General features: G+C 53.7%; 2 protein-coding genes across 3 annotated transcripts; both read left to right on the forward strand.

Annotated features, from left to right (window-relative positions):
• The first annotated feature begins 2,604 nt into the window (after positions 1-2,604).
• On the forward strand, positions 2,605-17,026 carry ICAM1 (intercellular adhesion molecule 1). Its single transcript, XM_032169628.2, has 7 exons — positions 2,605-2,711; positions 6,261-6,524; positions 13,859-14,161; positions 14,406-14,693; positions 14,776-15,030; positions 15,156-15,401; positions 15,488-17,026. Exons 1-7 carry the CDS (start codon positions 2,645-2,647, stop codon positions 15,658-15,660), a joined length of 1,596 nt encoding a protein of 531 aa, XP_032025519.1. The 5' UTR covers positions 2,605-2,644; the 3' UTR covers positions 15,661-17,026.
• A 310-nt stretch (positions 17,027-17,336) lies between these two features.
• Positions 17,337-18,902, forward strand: ICAM4 (intercellular adhesion molecule 4 (Landsteiner-Wiener blood group)). Of its 2 annotated transcripts, none has more exons than XM_032169629.2 (3): positions 17,337-17,788; positions 17,917-18,219; positions 18,367-18,902. In XM_032169629.2, the coding sequence occupies exons 1-3, from the start codon at positions 17,395-17,397 to the stop codon at positions 18,483-18,485; spliced, it is 816 nt and encodes a 271-aa protein (XP_032025520.1). In that variant the 5' UTR covers positions 17,337-17,394; the 3' UTR covers positions 18,486-18,902. The 2 variants fall into 2 exon arrangements, with proteins under 2 accessions (XP_032025520.1, XP_032025521.1); XM_032169630.2 differs by having other exon boundaries at positions 17,395-17,788; positions 17,994-18,219; positions 18,367-18,568.
• The last annotated feature ends 449 nt before the right edge of the window (positions 18,903-19,351 follow it).

The following is a 19,351-nucleotide window of genomic DNA, read 5'->3' on the forward strand; positions in this document are numbered from 1 at the left end:
AAACGGATGTCAAATTCAGCCCTTTCTTCAAGGACACTGCCCAGTCCGGGCCCCATTATCATTCTTCTGGACTAGAACAGTCACCTCCTCTCCCATCTCCTGGCTGCAGCTCTTGAAGCCTCAGCTGAGCCCCTGTGAACACTTGAGTCAGGGCAAGGTCCTTCCTCTGCTCAGAACCCTCCATAGCTCCCACCTCCCTGGGCATAAAAACCAAAGTCCTGGCCAGGCACGGTGGCTCACATCTGTTATCCCAGAACTTTGGGAGGCCAAGGTGGGCGGATCACTAGAGGTCAGGAGTTAGAGACCAACATGGTGGAACCCCGTCTCTACTAAAAATACAAAAATTAGCTAGGCGTGGTGACGCACCCATGTAGTACCAGCTACTCCGTAGGCTGAGGTGGGAGAATCGCTTGAACCTGGGAGGCAGAGGTTGCAGTGAGCTGAGATCACACCACTGCGCTCCAGCCTGGGTGACAGAACGAGACTGGGGTTCAGAAACAAACAGACAAAACAACAAAGTCCTCCCCAGGTGACAGGAACCTGCACCTATCTGCCCTGTCATCTCCCTGCCCGCTCCTCTCCTCCAATCTCTCCTTTGCTAAGCCTGCTCCAGCCACACTGATATCCTGGCTGTTCCTTGTTTTTTGTTTTTTTTTTTTTGAGACAGAGTCTCACTCTCACCCAGGCTGGAGTGCAGTGCCTGGATCTTGGCTCACTGCAACCTCCGCCTGCCGGGTTCAAGAGATTCTCCTGCATCAGCCTCCCAAGTAGGTGGAATTACAGGTGTGCACCACCACACTCGGCTAATTTTTGTATTTTGTGTAGAGATGGGGTCTCCCTATGTTGCCCAGGCTAGTCTTGAACTCCTGGGCTCAAGTGATCCTCCCACCTCGGCCTCCCAAAATGCTGGGATTACAGGCGGGAACCACCGAGCCCAGCTGGATTTTTGTCTGACTCTGTTCATTCCTGTGTCCCCAGTATCTGGAAGGATGCCAAGCACACAGTAGGCGCTTAGTAAACACTGCGCCACATGTTGAGAAAAGAACGGCGCCTTTGTGGCTGCAAGTGGGACTTGGGCCGCGCGGGGGAGCTCGCCGCCCGCGCACCTCGGGCCGGGGCGCGAGCTCCGTGGAACCCGCCCGAGGAAGAACCCGTGGCACAGGATTTTCCCAGGCCGTCTGAGGACCAGAGGCGTCCCCCCTCCCCCCCTGTGACTTTGCCCAGGCCGTTCCGGGGCGGAAATTCAGTACCCTTCAGCCCCCCAAGAAAAAAATATCCCCGTGGAAATTCCTTGGGAATGACCGAGGCGGGGGAAATATGCGTCTCTGGATGGCCAGTGACTCGCAGCCCCCTTCCGCGATAGGAAGGGCCTGCGCGTCCCGGGACCTTTCGCTTCCCTTTCTGCTGCGCGACCTCCCTGGCCCCTCTGAGATCTCCATGGCGACGCCGCGCGTCCCCCACAACAGGAAAGCCTTAGGCGGCGCGGCTCGGCTCTCGGAGACTTAACAGTACCCAGCCTCGACGTGGTGGATGTCGAGTCTTGGGGTCACACGCACAGGCAGTGGCCAAGCAAACACCCGCTCATATTTAGTGCACGCGCCTGGGTTCGAGTTGCCGGAGCCTCGCGCGAAGGGCAGGGGTTCGAGCGCCCCTTCTCCCTGCCTCGCCTTGGCGCCTGGGGGCTGCTGTCTCAGTTTCCCAGCGACAGGCAGGGGTTTCGAGGGCCCCCCTCCCCTCCCTCGTCAAGATCCAAGCTAGCTGCCTCAGTTTCCCCGCGGAGCCTGGGACGCCAGCGGAGGGGCTCGGCGCGTAGGGATCACGCAGCTTCCTTCCTTTTTCTGGGAGCTGTAAAGACCCCCCCGCGGCCAAGGCCGAAAGGGGAAGCGAGGAGGCCGCGGGGGTGTGAGTGCCCTCGGGTGTAGGGAGAGGACGATGATTTCCCCGGAAGTGGTGAGACCGCGCATCGTCACTCCCACGGTTAGCGGTCGCCGGGAGGTGCCTGGCTCTGTCCCGGCCGCTTCTCGAGAAACGCTCGTGTCAGCTAGGTGTGGACGTGACCTAGAGGGAGGGGCACCTCTCAGTGGAGGGAGCCCAGGGAGGATTCCTGGGGCCCCACCAAGGCAAGGGGCTCATCCACTCGATTAAAGAGGCCTGCGTAAGCTGGAGAGGGAGGACTTGAGTTCGGATCCCTTCGCAGCCTGGAGTCTCAGTTTAGCGCTTTGTGAAATGGACACAATAACAGTCCCCACTCTCCGGGGAAGTTGGCAGTATTTAATAGTACTTAATAAACCGCTTAGCGCGGTGTAGACCGTGATTCAAGCTTAGCCTGGCCGGGAACGGGAGGCGTGGGGGCCGGGAGCAGACCCCGGGGTCATCGCCCCGCCACCGCCGCCCGATTGCTTTAGCTTGGAAATTCCGGAGCTGGAGCGGCCAGCGAGGGAGGGTGACCCTGCTCGGCCCTGGCACCCTCTCAGTCCGGAAATAGTGCAGCATTTGTTCCGGAGGGGAAGGCGCGAGGTTTCCGGGAAAGCAGCGCCGCCCCTTGGCCCCCAGGTGGCTAGCGCTATAAAGGACCACGCGCCCCACCGCGTCCCAGTCGACGCTGAGCTCCTCTGCTACTCAGAGCTGCAACCTCAGCCTCGCTATGGCTCCCAGCGGCCCCCGGCCCGCACTGCCTGCACTCCTGGTCCTGCTCGGGGCTCTGTTCCCAGGTGAGTCAGGGGTAGGGATTGCCGTCGGGCCAGCTCCCCGAAGCCCCGGGAGGACCGGCTCCCAGGTCAGGTCATGCATGCTTAGGTAGCTGTTTATGGGAAGGCGGGGCTAGAGACAGCGATTGAAAGGCAACAGCCAGTAGGTTCGAATCCAGACCCTGCATCACCTCCACGTGTGGCCTCGGGCTATAGATTGCAGCTTTAAAAAAGGGTAGGGGGTTGGAGATGGAGGGGAGGGGCGGGCCTCGTTTTGTTGCCCAGGCCGGTCTGGAACTCCTGGGGTCTAGACTTACCTCCTGCCTCAGCCTCCCGAGTAGCTGGGATGAGAGGTGTGAGCCACCGCCTTGCTTGGCTAGATTGGGTCTCTTAAACTTGAGTTTCTCAGCTGTAAAACGGGAAACGTTATAGCTGCCACCTGGCAGGGTATCTTGGCCCAGCACAGCACCTGGCCCCAGGACTGGATCATGATGGTTTGGGAACTTGGCTCTGCGCCAACCCAACAAGGCTTAAGGGACCCCCACCCCCCTCAAGATGTATATTCTGTTCCTCATCCTCTCTGCCCCTGGGGAAGTCCAGGGCTGCTTCTACTCAGGGGAATTCCAGAGCTGACTTATCCGTGGCCCAAAGCTGAGAAGTGGGACGCCCCAGCACACCCTCCCCCAGCTCCAGCCCAGCTAGGGAAGAGGGAAGGGGTCAGAGGGTCTTTCATGGTCGTGTAATTTTGGGCAACCAGGAGAGTGGGAGATGGACAGCTTGGTTAACAGCTCAACAAAGCCTCAGATCCAGGCCAGCAGGGTGGTTCATGCCTGTAATCCCAACACTTTAGGAGGCCCAGGCGGGTGAATCACTTAAGGTCAGGAGTTTGAGACCAGCCTGGCCAACATGGCAGAAGCCCATCTCTACTAAAAATACAAAAATTAGCTGGCGTGGTGGCGGGCGCCCATGGTCCCAGCTACTCAGGAGGCTGAGGCAGGAAAATCCCTTAAGCCCACGAGGCGGAGGTTGCAGTGAACCAAGATTGTGCCACTGCACTCCAGCCTGGGAGACATAGCGAGATTCTGTCTCAAAAAACAAAGCATTCTGATCCGGACTCAGACCCAGACTGCACTGCTTTCTAGCTGAGCAACCATTTCCCTCTATGAAATGGTAATGGTCCCAGAATCTCCCTTGGAAAATGTATGGAGCCAGTGTCCTCACACCCCCATCCAAGACAGAACAAATCTGAGACAGCAATCTTTGAAGTGGGCAGTGCTGGGCTCAGACATTTTTTCCCACCTTCGGAGGCAGCAGAATCTGAGGGACTTAATCCAAATAAGCCCCTTCTTTCTTTCTTTTTTTTTTTTTTTGAGACGGAGTCTCACTCTGTCGCCCAGGCTGGAGTGCAGTGGCGTGATCTCGGCTCACTGCAACCTCTGCCTCCCAGGTTCAAGCGATTCTCCTGCCTCAGCCTCCTTGAGTAGCTGGGACTACAGGCATGTGCCATCACTCCTGGCTAATCACTGTGTTAGCCAGGATGGTCTCGATCTCCTGACCTCGTGATCTGCCCACCCCAGTCTCCCAAAGTGCTGGGATTACATGCGTGAGCCACAGTGCCCACCCCGTAAGCCCCTTCTTTCTTACCTGCACTTACTTGCAAGGTAGCCAGTTGCTACCCATCCTGTGCTGAGTTACTTGTATTAGCAAGGGATGGGGTGGCTATACTCACCCACCTTACAGATGGGGAAACTGAGGCCCAAAGAGGGGGAAACTACGTGTCTCAGGGAGTGAGGAGCCAGTCTGATTCCTGGAGGGCTGACTCTCTCCACCTGACTTCTTGGGAGGGAGGAGGGCACCAACTTCACATTAAAATCTGGTTGGACACAGTGGCTCACACCTGTAATCCTGGCATTTTGGGAGGCTTAGGTGGGAGGATCACTTGAGGCCAGGAGTCTGAGACCAGCCTTAGCAACATAGTGAGACCCCATCTCTAGAAAAATGTTTTTCAGGGCCAGGCGCAGTGGCTCACACCTATAATCCCAGCACTTTGGGAGGCTGAGGCGGGCGGATTACCTGAGGTCAGGAGTTTGAGACCAGCCTGACCAACATGGAGAAACCCCGTCTCTACTAAAAATACAAAATTACCCGGGCGTGGTGGCACATGCCTGTAATCCCAGCTACTTGGGAGGCTGAGGCAGGAGAATCACTTGAACCTGGGGGGCGGAGGTTGCGGTGAGCTGAGATCGTGCCATTGCACTCTAGCCTGGGCAACAAGAGCTAAACTCCATCTCAAAAAAAAAAAATGTTTTTCAAATATTAGCCGGGTATGGTGGTGTCCTGTAGTCCCAGCTACTTGGGAGGCTAAGATGGGAGGATCACTTGAGCCCAGGAGTTCAAGGTTACAGTGAGCTATGATTGTACCACTGTATTCCAGCCTGGGTGACAGAGGGAGACCTGTTAAAAAAAAAAAAAAAAAAAATGATGGCTAAAATCCTTCCATGGCTCCCTGCTGCCCTCAGTATAAAGAACACATGTGGCTGGGCGTGGTGGCTCACGCCTGTAATCCCAGCACTTTGGGAGGCTGAGGCAGGCGGATCACTTGAGGCCAGGAGTTTGAGAGCAGGCTGGCCAACATGGCGAAACCCCGTCTCTATTAAAAATACAAAAATTAGCCGAGCGTGGTGGTGTTTGCCTGTAGTCCCAGATACTCTGGAGGGTGAGGCAGGAGAATCACTTGAACCCGGGAGGCGGAGGTTGCAGTGAGCTGAGATCGCGCCACTGCACTCCAGTCTGAGTGAGAAAGCGAGACTCCGTCTCAAAAAAATAAATAAAAGAACACATCTTTAGCATGGCCTTCAGTGCTCACGGGATCTTCCTGAATTAATCTCCCTCTCTTCATTCTTGCTCGCTCAGCTCCAGCCACCCTGCCCCAGGACTTCTGTACTTGCCTGGAACTTATTTCCCTTTTCTCCGGACACCCAGCCCTTTCTCGTCATTTAGATCTCTGCTGAATCATTACCCTGACACCAAGGCACTGTCTATTCTATCACCCTGTGTTGTTTTTGTCAAAGCTCATATTAACATCAGTTATTAATTATCTTGTTTGCTCATAATTTTTTTTTTTTTTTTTTTTTTTTTTTGGAGACAGAGTCTCTTTCTGTTGCTCAGGCTGGAGTACAGTGGCACAATCTTGGCTCACTGTAACCTCCACCTCCCGGGTTCAAGTGATTCTTGTGCCTCAGCCTCCCAAATAGCTAGGACTACAGGCACGTCCCACCATGCCGGGCTAATTTTTGTATTTTTAGTGGAGATGGGGTTTTGTCATGTTGGCCGGGCTAATCTCAGATTCCTGACCTCAAGTGATCTGCCCGCCTTGGCCTCCCAAAGTGCTGGGATTACAGGCATGAGCCACCGCGCCCCGCCTGCTCGTGAATTTTCTCTTTAACTTCCACATCGAAGGCAAAGTATTGTCTTGTTAAGGCTGTGCCTCCAGCACCCAGCACAGGCTGGGCGCACATTCCCGTGATGAACCTGATTTGTAATGCCTGTCGCCTCTTCCCTCGTTTCTTCTAGGACTTGGCAATGCTGAGACATCTGTGTCCCCCACAAAAGTCATCCTGCCCCGGGGAGACTCCGTGATAGTGACATGCAGCACCTCCTGTGACCAGCACACCTTGTTGGGCATAGAGACTCCGTTGCCTAAAAAGGAGTTGCTCCCGGGTGGGAACAACTGGAAGATGTATGAACTGAGCAATGTGCAAGAAGATAGCCAACCAATGTGCTATTCAAACTGCGCTGATCGGCAGTCAACAGCTAAAACCTTCCTCACCGTGTACTGTGAGTAACTGAGCCTGAAGGGCTGGACTAGGCAGACCGGGTGGGAGAGACGTACAGGGGCACCTGCAGTGGCCTGGGGGAAACTTTGCCACTTGCTGATAGGGTCAAGGAGGGGCTCCTTGAAGGGCAGGTGGGGACATCCTTGGAAAGTCCCTTTGTGAATTTATTTGGGTACAATTAAAGTATCTACAGGCTGGGCATGGTGGCTCACGCCTGTAATCCCAGAACTTTGGGAGGCTGAGGCTGGCGGATCACCTGAGATCAGGAGTTTAAGTTTCGCCAACATGGCGAAACCCTGCCTCTACTAAAAATACAAAAATCAGCCGGGCATGGTGGCATGTGCCTGTAATCCCAGCTACTCGGGAGGCTGAGGCAGGAGAATTGCTTGAACCTGAGAGGCAGAGATTGCAGTAAGCCGCGATTGCGCCAGTGCGCTCCAGTCTGGATAACAGAGCAAGATTCCATCTCAAGAAAAAAAAAAAGGTATCAACAGGAATTCAGCACATTCGAGCATTCGAGAATGCCATCTGTCTACGCCTCACTCTTTGAACATATGACAAGGTCCTGCTTCGGACACTTTAATAAAAGATGCAAATTAAGCCAAGTGTGGTGGCTTGCACCTATAATCCCAACTACTCCAGAGGCTGAGGCAGAAGGATGGTTTGAGCCCGGGAGTTTGAGACCAGCCTGGGCAACAGAGTGAGAACCTGTTTCTTTTTTTTTTTTTTTTTTTTTTGAGACGGAGTCTCACTCTGTCGCCCAGGCTGGAGTGCAGTGGTGTGATCTTGGCTCACTGCAAGCTCCGCCTCCCGGGTTCACGCCATTCTCCTGCCTCAGCCTCCCGAGTAGCTGGGACTACAGGTGCCTGCCACCATGCCCGGCTAATTTTTTTGTATTTTTAGTAGAGACGGGGTTTCACCATGTTAGCCAGGATGGTCTCAATCTCCTGACCTGGTGATCCGCCTGCCTCAGCCTCCCAAAGTGCTGAGATTACAGGCGTGAGCCACCGTGCCCATCCAAGACCCTGTTTCTACCAGAAAAAAAAAGAAAAAGTAAATAATTTAGCTGGGCATCATGATGTGCACCTGTAATCCCAGCTGCTCCTGAGGCTGTGATGGGAGGATTGCTTTAACTAAGGGGTTCAAATCCTAGGAGTTCGAATCCATCCTAGGCAACATAGCAAAACCCTATTTTTATTTAAAAAAAAAAAGAAAGCTGGGCGCGGTGGCTCACGCTTGTAATCCCAGCACTTTGGGAGGCCGAGGCGGGCGGATCACGAGGTCAGGAGATCGAGACCACGGTGAAACCCTGTCTCTACTAAAAATACAAAAAAATTAGCCGGGCGTGGTGGCGGGCGCCTGTAGTCCCAGCTACTCGGACAGGCTGAGGCAGGAGAATGGCGTGAACCCGGGAGGCGGAGCTTGCAGTGAGCCGAGATTGCACCACTGCACTCCAGCCTGGGCGACAGAGCGAGACTCCGTCTCTAAAAAAAAAAAAAAAAAAAAAAGATACGAGTTAAAACTAGCCGTGGGATGGCATTTTTCACATATTGGCAACAAACAAAAGAATTGATAACAGCAGTGCTGCCAAGGCTATCAGAACATAGGCGATCCTAGGACAGTGCTGTTGGGAGCGTAAATAAGCCCAACCCTGTGGTGGGAAATTGGGCATCAGTTCTCAAAATGTCATGGGCTGGGTGTGGTGGCTCACACCTGTAATCCCAGCACTTTGGGAGGCTGAGATGGGCGGATCACCTGAGGTCAGGAGTTCGAGATCAGCCTGACCAACATGGAGAAACCCCGTCTCTATTAAAAATACAAAAAAAACTAGCCAGGCATAGTGGTGCATACCTGTAATCCCAGCTACTCGGGAGGCTGAGGCAGGAGAATCTCTTGAACCTGGGAGGCAGAGGTTGCGGTGAGCCGAGATTGCGCCACTGCACTCCAGCCTGGGCAACAAGAGCAAAATTCCGTCTCAAAAAAAAAAAAAAAAAGAAAAGAAATGAAAGAAGGTATGTTGAATATGAGTGGTATGCCACCCTCACATTCGGGAAGGGCAGTTTCGGGGAGGCTGTATTTATGTATAAAATAGCCCTAAAAGGAAGTGGGAGAAATGGCAATATTAGTTGGCTATGAGAAGAGAAGCTGGGAGGCTGTGGGAGAGGGCTTGGGTGTGGAGAATTCTTTTTTTTTTTTTTTTTCTTTTTTTGAGACAGAGTTTCACTCTTGTTGCCCAGGCTGGAGTGCAATGGCACGATCTCGGCTCACCGCAACCTCCACCTCCTGAGTTTAAGTGATTCTCCTGCCTCAGCCTCCCAAGTAGCTGGGATTACAGGCATGGGCCACTACGCCTGGCAAATTTTGGATTTTTAGTAGAAACAGGGTTTCTCCATGTTGGTCAGGCTGGTCTCGAACTCCAACCTCAGGTGATCCGCCCGCCTCGGCCTCCCAAAGTGCTGGGATTACAACGTGAGCTACTTTGCCTGGCTGAGAATTCTTTTTTTGTTGCTGTCTTTTTGAGATGGCGTTTTGCTGTGTCTCCAGCCTGGAGTGCAATGGTGTGATCTCGGCTCACTGCAACCTCTCCCTCCCCAGTTCAAGCGATTCTCCTGCCTCAGCCTCCCAAGTAGCTGGAATTACAGGCGCCCAGCACCACGCCTGGCTAATTTTTGTATTTTTAGTAGAGACGGGATTTCATCATGTTGGCCAGGCTGGTCTTGATCTCCTGACCTTGTGATCTGCCCGCCTCGGCCTCCCAAAGTGCTGAGATTACAGGCGTGAGCCACTGCCCCCAGCCGAGAATTTCTCTTTGCATCCTTCCTACTTTGGGGACTTTGAATGGTGGGAATGAGTTATCAAGGCCAAAATAAGGAATTCAAATGAAAACAAAACAAAATCAAAGAAGAAAAAACAGAAGAGCACTGGGCAGGCTATGCGCAGTGGCTCATGCCTATAATCCCAGCAATTTAGGAGGCCGAAATAGGAGGATCGCTTGGAGGCCAGGAGTTGGACACCAGACTGGGCAACATAGCAAGACCCCATATCTACAAAAAATAAAAACCTAACCAAGCATGGTGGCATACTAGTAGTCCCAGCTACTCAGGAGGCTGAGGTGGGAGGATCACCTGAGCCCGGGAGGTCCAGGCTGCAGTGAGCCGTGATGATACCACTGCACTCCAGCCTGGGTGACAGAAAGAGACCCTGTCTCTAAACAATAAAAACTAGCCAAGTAGCTTTGGGATTAGCCTTGGGTTCCAGTCCCAGCAAGGCTTTTAATAGCTTGGGGGACATGGCTTCTACGTTTACTTTGCAATCAGGTGAGACCTCCTCTGATGGGGAAAATGACACGGTGAGGGACAAAGGATGTTCTCCTATCATTGTGTCAGGGCAAGGAAGCCTCTGGGTAAATGATCAGCCTTGCTTCTGATTTGGAGGGTGGGTGAGCAGATGCTGACCTTCCCAGGTGAGGGAAGTTCCCGAACATTCCCAGCAGCTTCTGAAAACCCCAGGGAAACCTCTTTGAAGGTCTTTTCTGCATCTCTGCCTGATAGGTCTTTTTTTTTTTTTTTTTTTTTGAGACACAGTCTTGCTCTGTCACCCAGGCTGGATCACTGCAACCTCCATCTCCCAGGTTCAAGCACTTCTCCTGCCTCATCCTCTCCAGTAGCTGAGATTACAGGCACCCGCCACCACGCCTGGCTAATTTTTGTATTTTTAGTAGAGACAGGGTTTTGCCAAGTTGGCCAGGCTGGTCTCGAACTCCAGACCTCTGGTGATTCACCCACCTCAGCCTCCCAAAGTGCTGGGATTACAGGTTTGAGCCACCGCGCCCAGCTCTGCCTGATAGCTGAGAGCGTAGAACTCCAGGTTTGAGACCTGACTCTGCCACATTTCTTCCTCTATGACTGTGGGTGCCCCGCTTTGCCTTAGTTTTTACCTCTGTAAAATGGAACAGATGGCTGGCACAGGTAGCAAAGGAGTAAAAGGTGTGTGAGAGGGTGTTACCTAAGAGACTCTAGCTTGGTCTTGCCCCACCCCTGGTGTAAACATAAAGAAGCCTCCCTGGATGACTCAGTCTTCTCCAAGAAGGTTAGAGGTGTAGTTCCTAGAGGAGGTGACCACTAGCTGGGCTTTGAAGGATGTGTAGGAGTTCGTAAAGACAGGCATTCTGGGCAGGGGGAACAGCCTGGGCAAAAGTTCAGAGCAGGGAGAAATCTTGATGGAGGCAGGAGGAGGAGGAGGTAGGTTGGTGTAGGCCAGGTGCAGTGGCTCACACCTGTAATCCCAGCGCTTTGGGAGGCCAAAGCAAGAGGATTGTTTGAGCCCAGGAGTTCGAGACCAGCCTGGGCAACATAGCGAGACCCTGTCTCTAAGAAAAAATTAAACAGTTAGCAGGGTACAGTGGCATATGCTTGTACTCTCATCTACTCTGGAGGCTCAAGTGGGAGGATCACTTGAGCCCAGGAATTTTTTTGTTTTTGTTTTTGTTTTTTTGAGATGGAGTCTCGCTCTGTGGCCCAGGCTGGAGTGCAATGGTGCCATCTTGGCTCACTGCAGCCTCCGCCTCCTGGGTTCAACCAATTCTCCTGCCTCAGCCTCCCGAGTTGCTGGGATTACAGGTACCCACCATCATGCCCAGTTAATTTTTTTGTATTTTTAGTAGAGATAGGGTTTTACCGTGTTAGCCAGGCTGGTCTTGAATGCCTGACCTCAAGAGATCCTCCTGCCTCGGCTTCCCAAAGTGCTGGGATTACAGGTGTGAGCCACTGAGCATGGTCAAGCCCAGGAATTTGAGGTTACAGTCAGCTATGATTGCACCACTGCATTCCAGCCCAGGTGACAGAGAGACCCTGCCCCTAAAAAAAAAAAAAATTGATTGATGGGAGGAGGGGTGAGGTTGGCGGTGCCTTGAATGCCAGGTGGAGGAGCTGGGATTTTCCTTCTTGGGGTGATAGGGAGTCATGAAGGGTTTGTGAGCAGGCCAGGGATTAGATAGCTGAAGGCTGGATTTACCGGAAGCCAACGAGCAGTTGGCTATGGTCCTTGTCCACGCGGCCCATGTTGTGGGCAGTGACCGTGTCCAAGAAGGGAAGGACAGACAAGTATTTGAATACTTCAGTGACCAGGATTTGGTAAAGGACTGCAGGTCAGGGTCAAGAAGAGGTGAGAGCAGGACAGACTTCCTCCCCGCTGTACCAGGCAGCTGAGCTGGGTTTCCTCTAGGGGCTGAGGTTTGAGGGTACCTCAAGTTCTGCAAGAGTCTGTAGGAGGTGGTAAGAGAGAAGAGCTGGAGGTCAGTTTTCTTGACTATATATATATATATATATATATTTTTTTTTTTTATAACAGCTTAACAGCTTTCTGTTTTATTTTTAGAGACAGGGTCTCACTTTGTCACCCAGGCTGGAGTGCAGTGGTACAATCATAGCTGACTGCAGCCTCAAACTCCCAGGCTCAAGAAATCCTCCTCCCACCTTTAGCCTTCTGAGTAGCTGGGACTACAGGTGTGAGCCATCAAGAAGCCCAGCTTGGTTTTTTTGTTTTTTTGGTGTTTTTTGTTTGTTTGGTTGTTTGTTTTTTTGTTTTTTTTTTTTTTTTTCCTGAGAGAGACTCTCACTCTGTCACCCAGTTGAGAGTACAGTGGCGCGATCTCAGTTCACTGCAATCTCTGCCTTCTGGGCTGAAGTAATCCTTTCACCTCTGCCTCTCAAGTAGCTGGGACTACAGGCACACAACACCACACCTGGCTAACTTTTGTATTTTTAGTAGAGACGGGGTTTCACCATGTTGGCCAAGCTGGTCTCGAACTCCTGACCTCAGGTGATCTGCCTGCCTTGGCCTCCCAAAGTGTTGGGATTACAGGCATGAGCCACCGTGCACAGCCTTTTTGTTGTTATTAGACTCTGTCATTAATGACCTTTTTTTTTTTTTTTTTAATAGAAACAGGGTCTTTCTTTCCCAGGCTAAAGTACAGTGGCATGATCACAGCTCATTATAGCCTTAAACTCCTGGGCTCAAATGATCCTCCTGCCTCAGCCTCCCAAGTAGCAGGGACTACAGGTGTGTACCACCACACCCAGTTAACCATTCATTCATTCATTCATTCATTTTGAGATGGAGTCTCGCTCTGTCACCTAGGGTGGATTGCAGTGGCATGATCTCAGCTCACTGCAACCTCCACCTCCCAGGTTCAAGAGATTCTCCTGCCTCAGGCTCCGGAGTAGCTGAGACTACAGGCGTGCACCACCATGCTGGACTAATTTTTGTATTTTTAATAGAGATGGGGTTTCACTCTGTTGGTCAGGCTTATCTCGAACTCCTGACCTTGTGATCCACCCTCCTTGGCCTCCCAAAGTGCTGGGATTAAAGACGTGAGCCACTGCGCCCTGCCAACCTTTTTTAAATTTTTCTTAGAGATGGGGGTCTCCCTATGTTGCCCAGGCTTGTCTTTAACTCCTGGCCTCAAGTGACCCTCTTGCCTTGGCCTCACAAAGTGCTAGGATTACAGCCTGAGCCATCACACCTGGCCAACAGGTTTTTTTTTTTTTTAAAGAATGTCTAGGCCAGGCGCATTTGCTTTCACCTGTAATCCCAGCACTTTGGGAGGCTGGGGTGGGCAGATCACTTGAGGTCAGGAATTCGAGACCAGCCTGGACAACATGCTGAAACCCCGTTTCTACTAAAAATACAAAAATTAGCTGGGTGTGGTGGCGTGTGCCTGTAATCCCAGCTACTCAGGGGGCTGAGGCAGGAGAATTGCTTGAACCCAGGAGGCAGAGATTGCAGTGAGCCAAGATTGCGCCATCGCCCTCCAGCCTGGGCTACAGAAGGAGACTCAGTCTAAAAAATTAATTAATTAATTAAAAATAAAAATACAAAATTAATTAATTAAAAATAAAAATACAAAAATTAACTGGGTGTGGTGGTGGGTGCCTGTAATCTAAGCTACTCAGGAGGCTGAGGCAGGAGAATCCCCTGAATCCCAGAGGCAGAGGTTGCAGTGAGCCGAGATCGAGCCACTGGTTGCCTAGTCTAGTGCACTGAGCTGCTGAATTTATTTGACCAGACACCTAGCAATAGACTTTGAAGTTCTTTTCCACTTTTCACTCTAAGATGCTGCTGTCATGAATAAGGAATTTTTTGATCCCCTTCACAAACACTCGGGGCCCTCTTACCAGTTTTCACTGAAGATCTTGACATTCCTATCTGCTTAGGTGTCTGGGCGTGTTTGGGGGAGATACTGAAGAGGTAGGGCTCCCAGGCAGGTGCAGTTCGTCTGTTAGGCAGGCAGCAAGGTCCAGTTCACCAGACACCCCCACCTCTGTTTTCCTGCAGGGACTCCAGAACGGGTGGAACTGGCACCCCTCCCCTCTTGGCAGCCAGTGGGCAAGAACCTTACCCTACGCTGCCAGGTGGAGGGTGGGGCACCCCGGGCCAACCTCACTGTGGTGCTGCTCCGTGGGGAGGAGGAGCTGAGCCGGCAGCCAGCGGTGGGGGAGCCCACCGAGGTCACGGCCACGGTGCTGGTGAGCAGAGATGACCACGGAGCCAATTTCTCGTGCCGCACTGAACTGGACCTGCGGCCAGAAGCCGAGCTGTTTGAGAACACCTCAGCCCCCCACCAGCTCCAAACCTTTGGTGAGGATTGAAGAAGCCAGCAGGGAGAAGGTGGGGGTGGGGTATCCTGCAATGCGGTGCCTGTGGCCATAGGATCTTTTGAGATGGGTGTGGCCCCGGCTAAGGGGTGCATGTGTTCTAGGCATATGTGACCTAGGCTGCTGAGTAGCCCTGGAAGAGGATCTCGCAGGAGGGGGAATGAAATGCCCCAGAGAAGGGCTTCGGGACGTCCATCCGTCTGCTCACACCTTTCCTCTCTCCCTAGTCCTGCCAGCGACTCCCCCACAACTTGTCAGCCCCCGGGTCCTAGAGGTGGACACGCAGGGGACCGTGGTCTGTTCCCTGGACGGGCTATTCCCAGTCTCGGAGGCCCAGGTCCACCTGGCACTGGGGGACCAGAGGTTGGACCCCACAGTCACCTATGGCGTCGACTCCCTCTCGGCCAAGGCCTCAGTCAGTGTGACCGCAGAGGAGGAGGGCACCCAGCAGCTGTTGTGTGCAGTAATACTGGGGAACCAGAGCCAGGAGACACGGCAGACAGTGACCATCTACAGTAAGAAGTGGCAGGGGCGGAGCGGGGCTTCTCAGGGGTGTGACCTGAACCTGGGGCGGGGCTCACTATGTGCCTATCCCAGGCTTTCCGGCACCCAACGTGACTCTGACGGAGCCAGAGGTCTCAGAAGGGACCGAGGTGATAGTGAAGTGTGAGGCCCACCCTAGAGCCAAGGTGACGCTGAATGGGGTTCCAGCCCAGCCACCGGGCCCGACGGCCCAGTTCCTGCTGAAGGCCACCCCAGAGGACAACGGGCGCAGCTTCTCCTGCTCTGCAACCCTGGAGGTGGCCGGCCAGCTTGTACACAAGAACCAGACCCAGGAGCTTCGTGTCCTGTGTGAGTGGGGCTGCTGGTCAATGACCCCTATCCCCAAAGGCCCAATCTCCCTGAAGTGCCATAAGGTCTTGCCCTCCAAGTCCTGCCCCCACCCACCTTCATGTCATCTTGTTGTGTTTTTCCAGATGGCCCCCGACTGGACGAGAGAGATTGTCCGGGAAACTGGACATGGCCAGAAAATTCCCAGCAGACTCCAGTGTGCCAGGCTTGGGGGAACCCCTTGCCCGAGCTCAAGTGTCTAAAGGATGGCACTTTCCCACTGCCCATCGGGGAATCAGTGACTGTCACTCGGGATCTTGAGGGCACCTACCTCTGTCGGGCTAGGAGCACTCGAGGGGAGGTCACCCGCGAGGTGACCGTGAATGTGCTCTGTGAGTGAGCCAGCGGGCAGAGCTGGGTTGGGGCAGGGGCCATGGACCCAATGCAATCCTCACCACCCATTGTATCCTCCCCACAGCCCCCCGGTATGGGATTGTCATCATCATTGTGGTAGCAGCCGCAGCCATACTGGGCACTGCAGGCCTCACGACGTACCTCTATAACCGCCAGCGGAAGATCAGGAAATACAGACTACAACAGGCTCAAAAAGGGACCCCCATGAAACCGAACACACAAGCCACGCCTCCCTGAACCTATCCCGGGACAAGGCCTTTTCCTCGGCCTTCCCGTATTGGTGGCAGTGGTGCCACACGGAACAGAGTGGAAGACATATGCCATGCAGCTACACCCACCGGCCCTGGGATGCCGGAGGACAGGGCATTGTCCTCAGTCAGATACAGACAGCATTTGGGGCCATGGTACCTGCACACCTAAAACACTAGGCCATGCATCTGATCTGTAGTCACATGACTAAGCCAAGAGGAAGGAGCAAGACTCAAGACATGACTGATGGATGTTAAAATCTAGCCTGACGAAAGGGGAAGTGGTGGGGGAGACATAGCCCCACCATGAGGACATACAGCTGGGAAATACTGAAACTCGCTGCCTATTGGGTATGCTGAGGCCCCACAGACTTACAGAAGACGTGGCCCTCCGCAGACATGTGTAGCATCAAGACACAAAGGCCCACACTCCCTGATGGATGCCAGCTTGGGCACTGCTGTCTACTGACCCCAACCCTTGATGATACGTATTTATTCATTTGTTATTTTACCAGCTATTTATTGAGTGTCTTTTATGTAGGCTAAATGAACATAGGTCTCTGGCCTCACGGAGCTCCCAGTCCTAATCACATTCAAGGTCACCAGGTACAGTTGTACAGGTTGTACACTGCAGGAGAGTGCCTGGCAAAAAGATCAAATGGGGCTGGGACTTCTCATTGGCCAACCTGCCTTTCCCCAGAAGGAGTGATTTTTCTATCGGCACAAAAGCACTATATGGACTAGTAGTGGTTACAGGTTCAGAGATTACCCAGTGAGGCCTTATTCCTCCCTTCCCCCCAAAACTAACACCTTTGTTAGCCACCTCCCCACCCACATTTCTGCCAGTGTTCACAATGACACTCAGCGGTCATGTCTGGACATGAGTGCCCAGGGAATATGCCCAACCTATGCCTTGTCCTCTTGTCCTGTTTGCATTTCACTGGGAGCTTGCACTATGCAGCTCCAGTTTCCTGCAGTGATCAGGGTCCTGCAAGCAGTGGGAAGGGGGCCAAGGTATTGGAGGACTCCCTCTCAGCTTTGGAAGCCTCATCCGTGTGTGTGTGTGTGTGTGTGTGTGTGTGTGTGTGTGTGTGTGTAGACAAGGTCTCACTCTGTCACCCAGGCTGGAGTGCAGTGGTGCAATCATAGTTCACTGCAGCCTTAACCTCCTGGGCTCAAGTGATCCTCCCATCTCAGCCTCCTGAGTAGCTGGGACTATAGGCTCACACCACCACACCTGGCAAATTTGATTTTTTTTTTTTTAGAGACGGGGTCTCGCAACATTGCCCAGACTTCCTTTGTGTTAATAAAGCTTTCTCAACTGCCTCAGCCTTGTGTGAGTTGAGGGGAGGTGTCATATCCAGCTGGAGTCCTTTCTAAGCAGCCAAAGCCTGATCCTCCTACTTCCTCCCCCAAGAAAACATTGTGGGTTGATGGCCATACCCTGAGGTTCTGGTCCAAATCTGGGACTTTCTATGACCTGGGTCTCTAGTGAAAACTAAAGACTCCTCTCCAGAAAAAAAACATTTGGTTTCCAATGAGGCCTGGAATCTCATTCTTGAGCTGGGGAGCAGAATCCCTTTTTGCAGTACTCCCGGGCCCTCTGTTGGGGCCTCCCCTCCCTCTCCAGGGTGGAGTCGAGGAGGCGGGGCTGCGGGCCTCCTTATCTCTAGAGCCGGCCCTGGCTCTCTGGCGCCGGGCCCCTCAGTCCGGGCTTTTTGCCATGGGGTCTCTGTTCCCCCTGTGGCTGCTGTTTTTTTTGGCGGCCGCCTACCCGGGAGTTGGGAGCGAGCTGGGACGCCGGACTAAGCGGGCGCAAGGCCCCAAGGGTAGCCCTCTCGCGCCCTCTGGGACCTTAGTGCCCTTCTGGGTGCGCATGAGCCCGGAGTTCGTGGCTGTGCCGCCGGGGAAGTCAGTGTGGCTCAATTGCAGCAACAACTGTCCCCAGCCGCAGAATTCCAGCCTTCGCACCCGGCTGCTGCGGGGCAAGACGCACAGAGGGCCGGGTTGGGTGTCTTACCAGCTGCTCGACGTGAGGGCCTGGAGCTCCCTCGCGCACTGCCTCGTGACCTGCGCAGGAAAAACACGCTGGGCCACCGCCAGGATCACCGCCTACAGTGAGGGACAGGGGCTCGGTCCGGCTGGGGTGAGGGAAGGGGGCTGGAAGAGGTGGGGGGAAGGTAGTTGACAGTCGCTTTATAGGGAGCGCCCGCGGACCTCACTCAGAGGCTCCCCCTTGCCTTAGAACCGCCCCACAGCGTGATTTTGGAGCCTCCGGTCTTAAAGGGCAGGAAATACACTTTGCGCTGCCACGCGACGCACGTGTTCCCGGTGGGCTACTTGGTGGTGACCCTGAGGCATGGAGGCCGGGTCATCTATTCCGAAAGCCTGGAGCGCTTCACCGGCCTGGATCTGGCCAACGTGACCTTGACCTACGAGTTTCCTGCTGGACCCCGCGACTTCTGGCAGCCCGTGATCTGCCACACGCGCCTCAATCTCGAAGGCCTGGTGGTCCGCAACAGCTCGGCACCCATTACACTGATGCTCGGTGAGGCACCCCTGTAACCCTGGGGACTAGGAGGAAGGGGGCAGAGAGAGTTATGACCCCAAGAGGGCGCACAGACCAAGCGTGAGCTCCACGCGGGTCGACAGACCTCCCTGTGTTCCGTTCCTAATTCTCGCCTCCTGCTCCCAGCTTGGAGCCGCGCGCCCACAGCTTTGGCCTCCAGTTCCATCGCTGCCCTTGTGGGGATCCTCCTCATTGTGGGCGCTGTGTACCTGTACAAGTGCCCAGCTATGAAGTCCCAGGCGTAAAGGGGGGTGTTCTATGCCAGCTGAGCGAGACAAAAGAGGAATATGGAACAATCTGAGGAACTGGCCAGACATGGTGGCTGATGCCTGTAATCCCAGCACTTTGGGAGGCAGAGGCAGGAGAATCGCTTGAGCCCAGGAGTTCGAGACCAGCCTGGACAACATAGTGAGACCCCGTCTATACAAAAAATACAAAAATTAGCCGGGTGTGGTGACCCACACCTGTGGTCCCAGCTACCCGGGAGGCTGAGTTGGGAGGATCGCTTGAGCCCTGAAAGTCGAGGCTGCAGTGAGCCTTGATCGTGCCACTGCACTCCAGCCTGGGGGACAGAGCACGACCCTGTCTCCAAAAATAAAATAAAAATAAAACTAAATATTGGCGGGGGAACCCTCCCGAATCAATAAAGGCTTCCTTAACCAGCCTCTGTCCTGTGACCTAAGTCCCCATTACTGCCCTTCTTCGGAGGAACTGGTTTGTTTTTGTTGTTGTTGTTGTTTTTGCGATCACTTTCTCCAAGTTCCTTGTCTCCCTGAGGGCACCTGAGCTTTCCTCACTCAGGGCCCACCTGGGGTCCCGAAGCCCCAGACTCTGTGTATCCCCAGCGGGTGTCACAGAAACCTCTCCTTCTGCTGGCCTTATCGAGTGGGATCAGCGCGGGCCGGGGAGGGCCAAGGGCAGGGGCGGAGTGGGGTTCATGGTATGGCTTTCCTGATTGGCGCCGCCGCCACCACGTGGCAGCTCTGACTGGATGTTAAGTTTCCTATCCCAGCCCCACCTTCAGACCCTGTGCTTTCCTGGAGGCCAAAAGACTGTAGAGCGAGAACTCATCTCCAAAATAACTTACCACGCTGGGGTGAGACCACGAATG

Source organism: Hylobates moloch, unplaced genomic scaffold (genome assembly GCF_009828535.3).
Source record: "Hylobates moloch isolate HMO894 unplaced genomic scaffold, HMol_V3 SCAFFOLD_12, whole genome shotgun sequence".
In the NCBI taxonomy this organism is placed as follows: Eukaryota; Metazoa; Chordata; class Mammalia; order Primates; family Hylobatidae; genus Hylobates; species Hylobates moloch.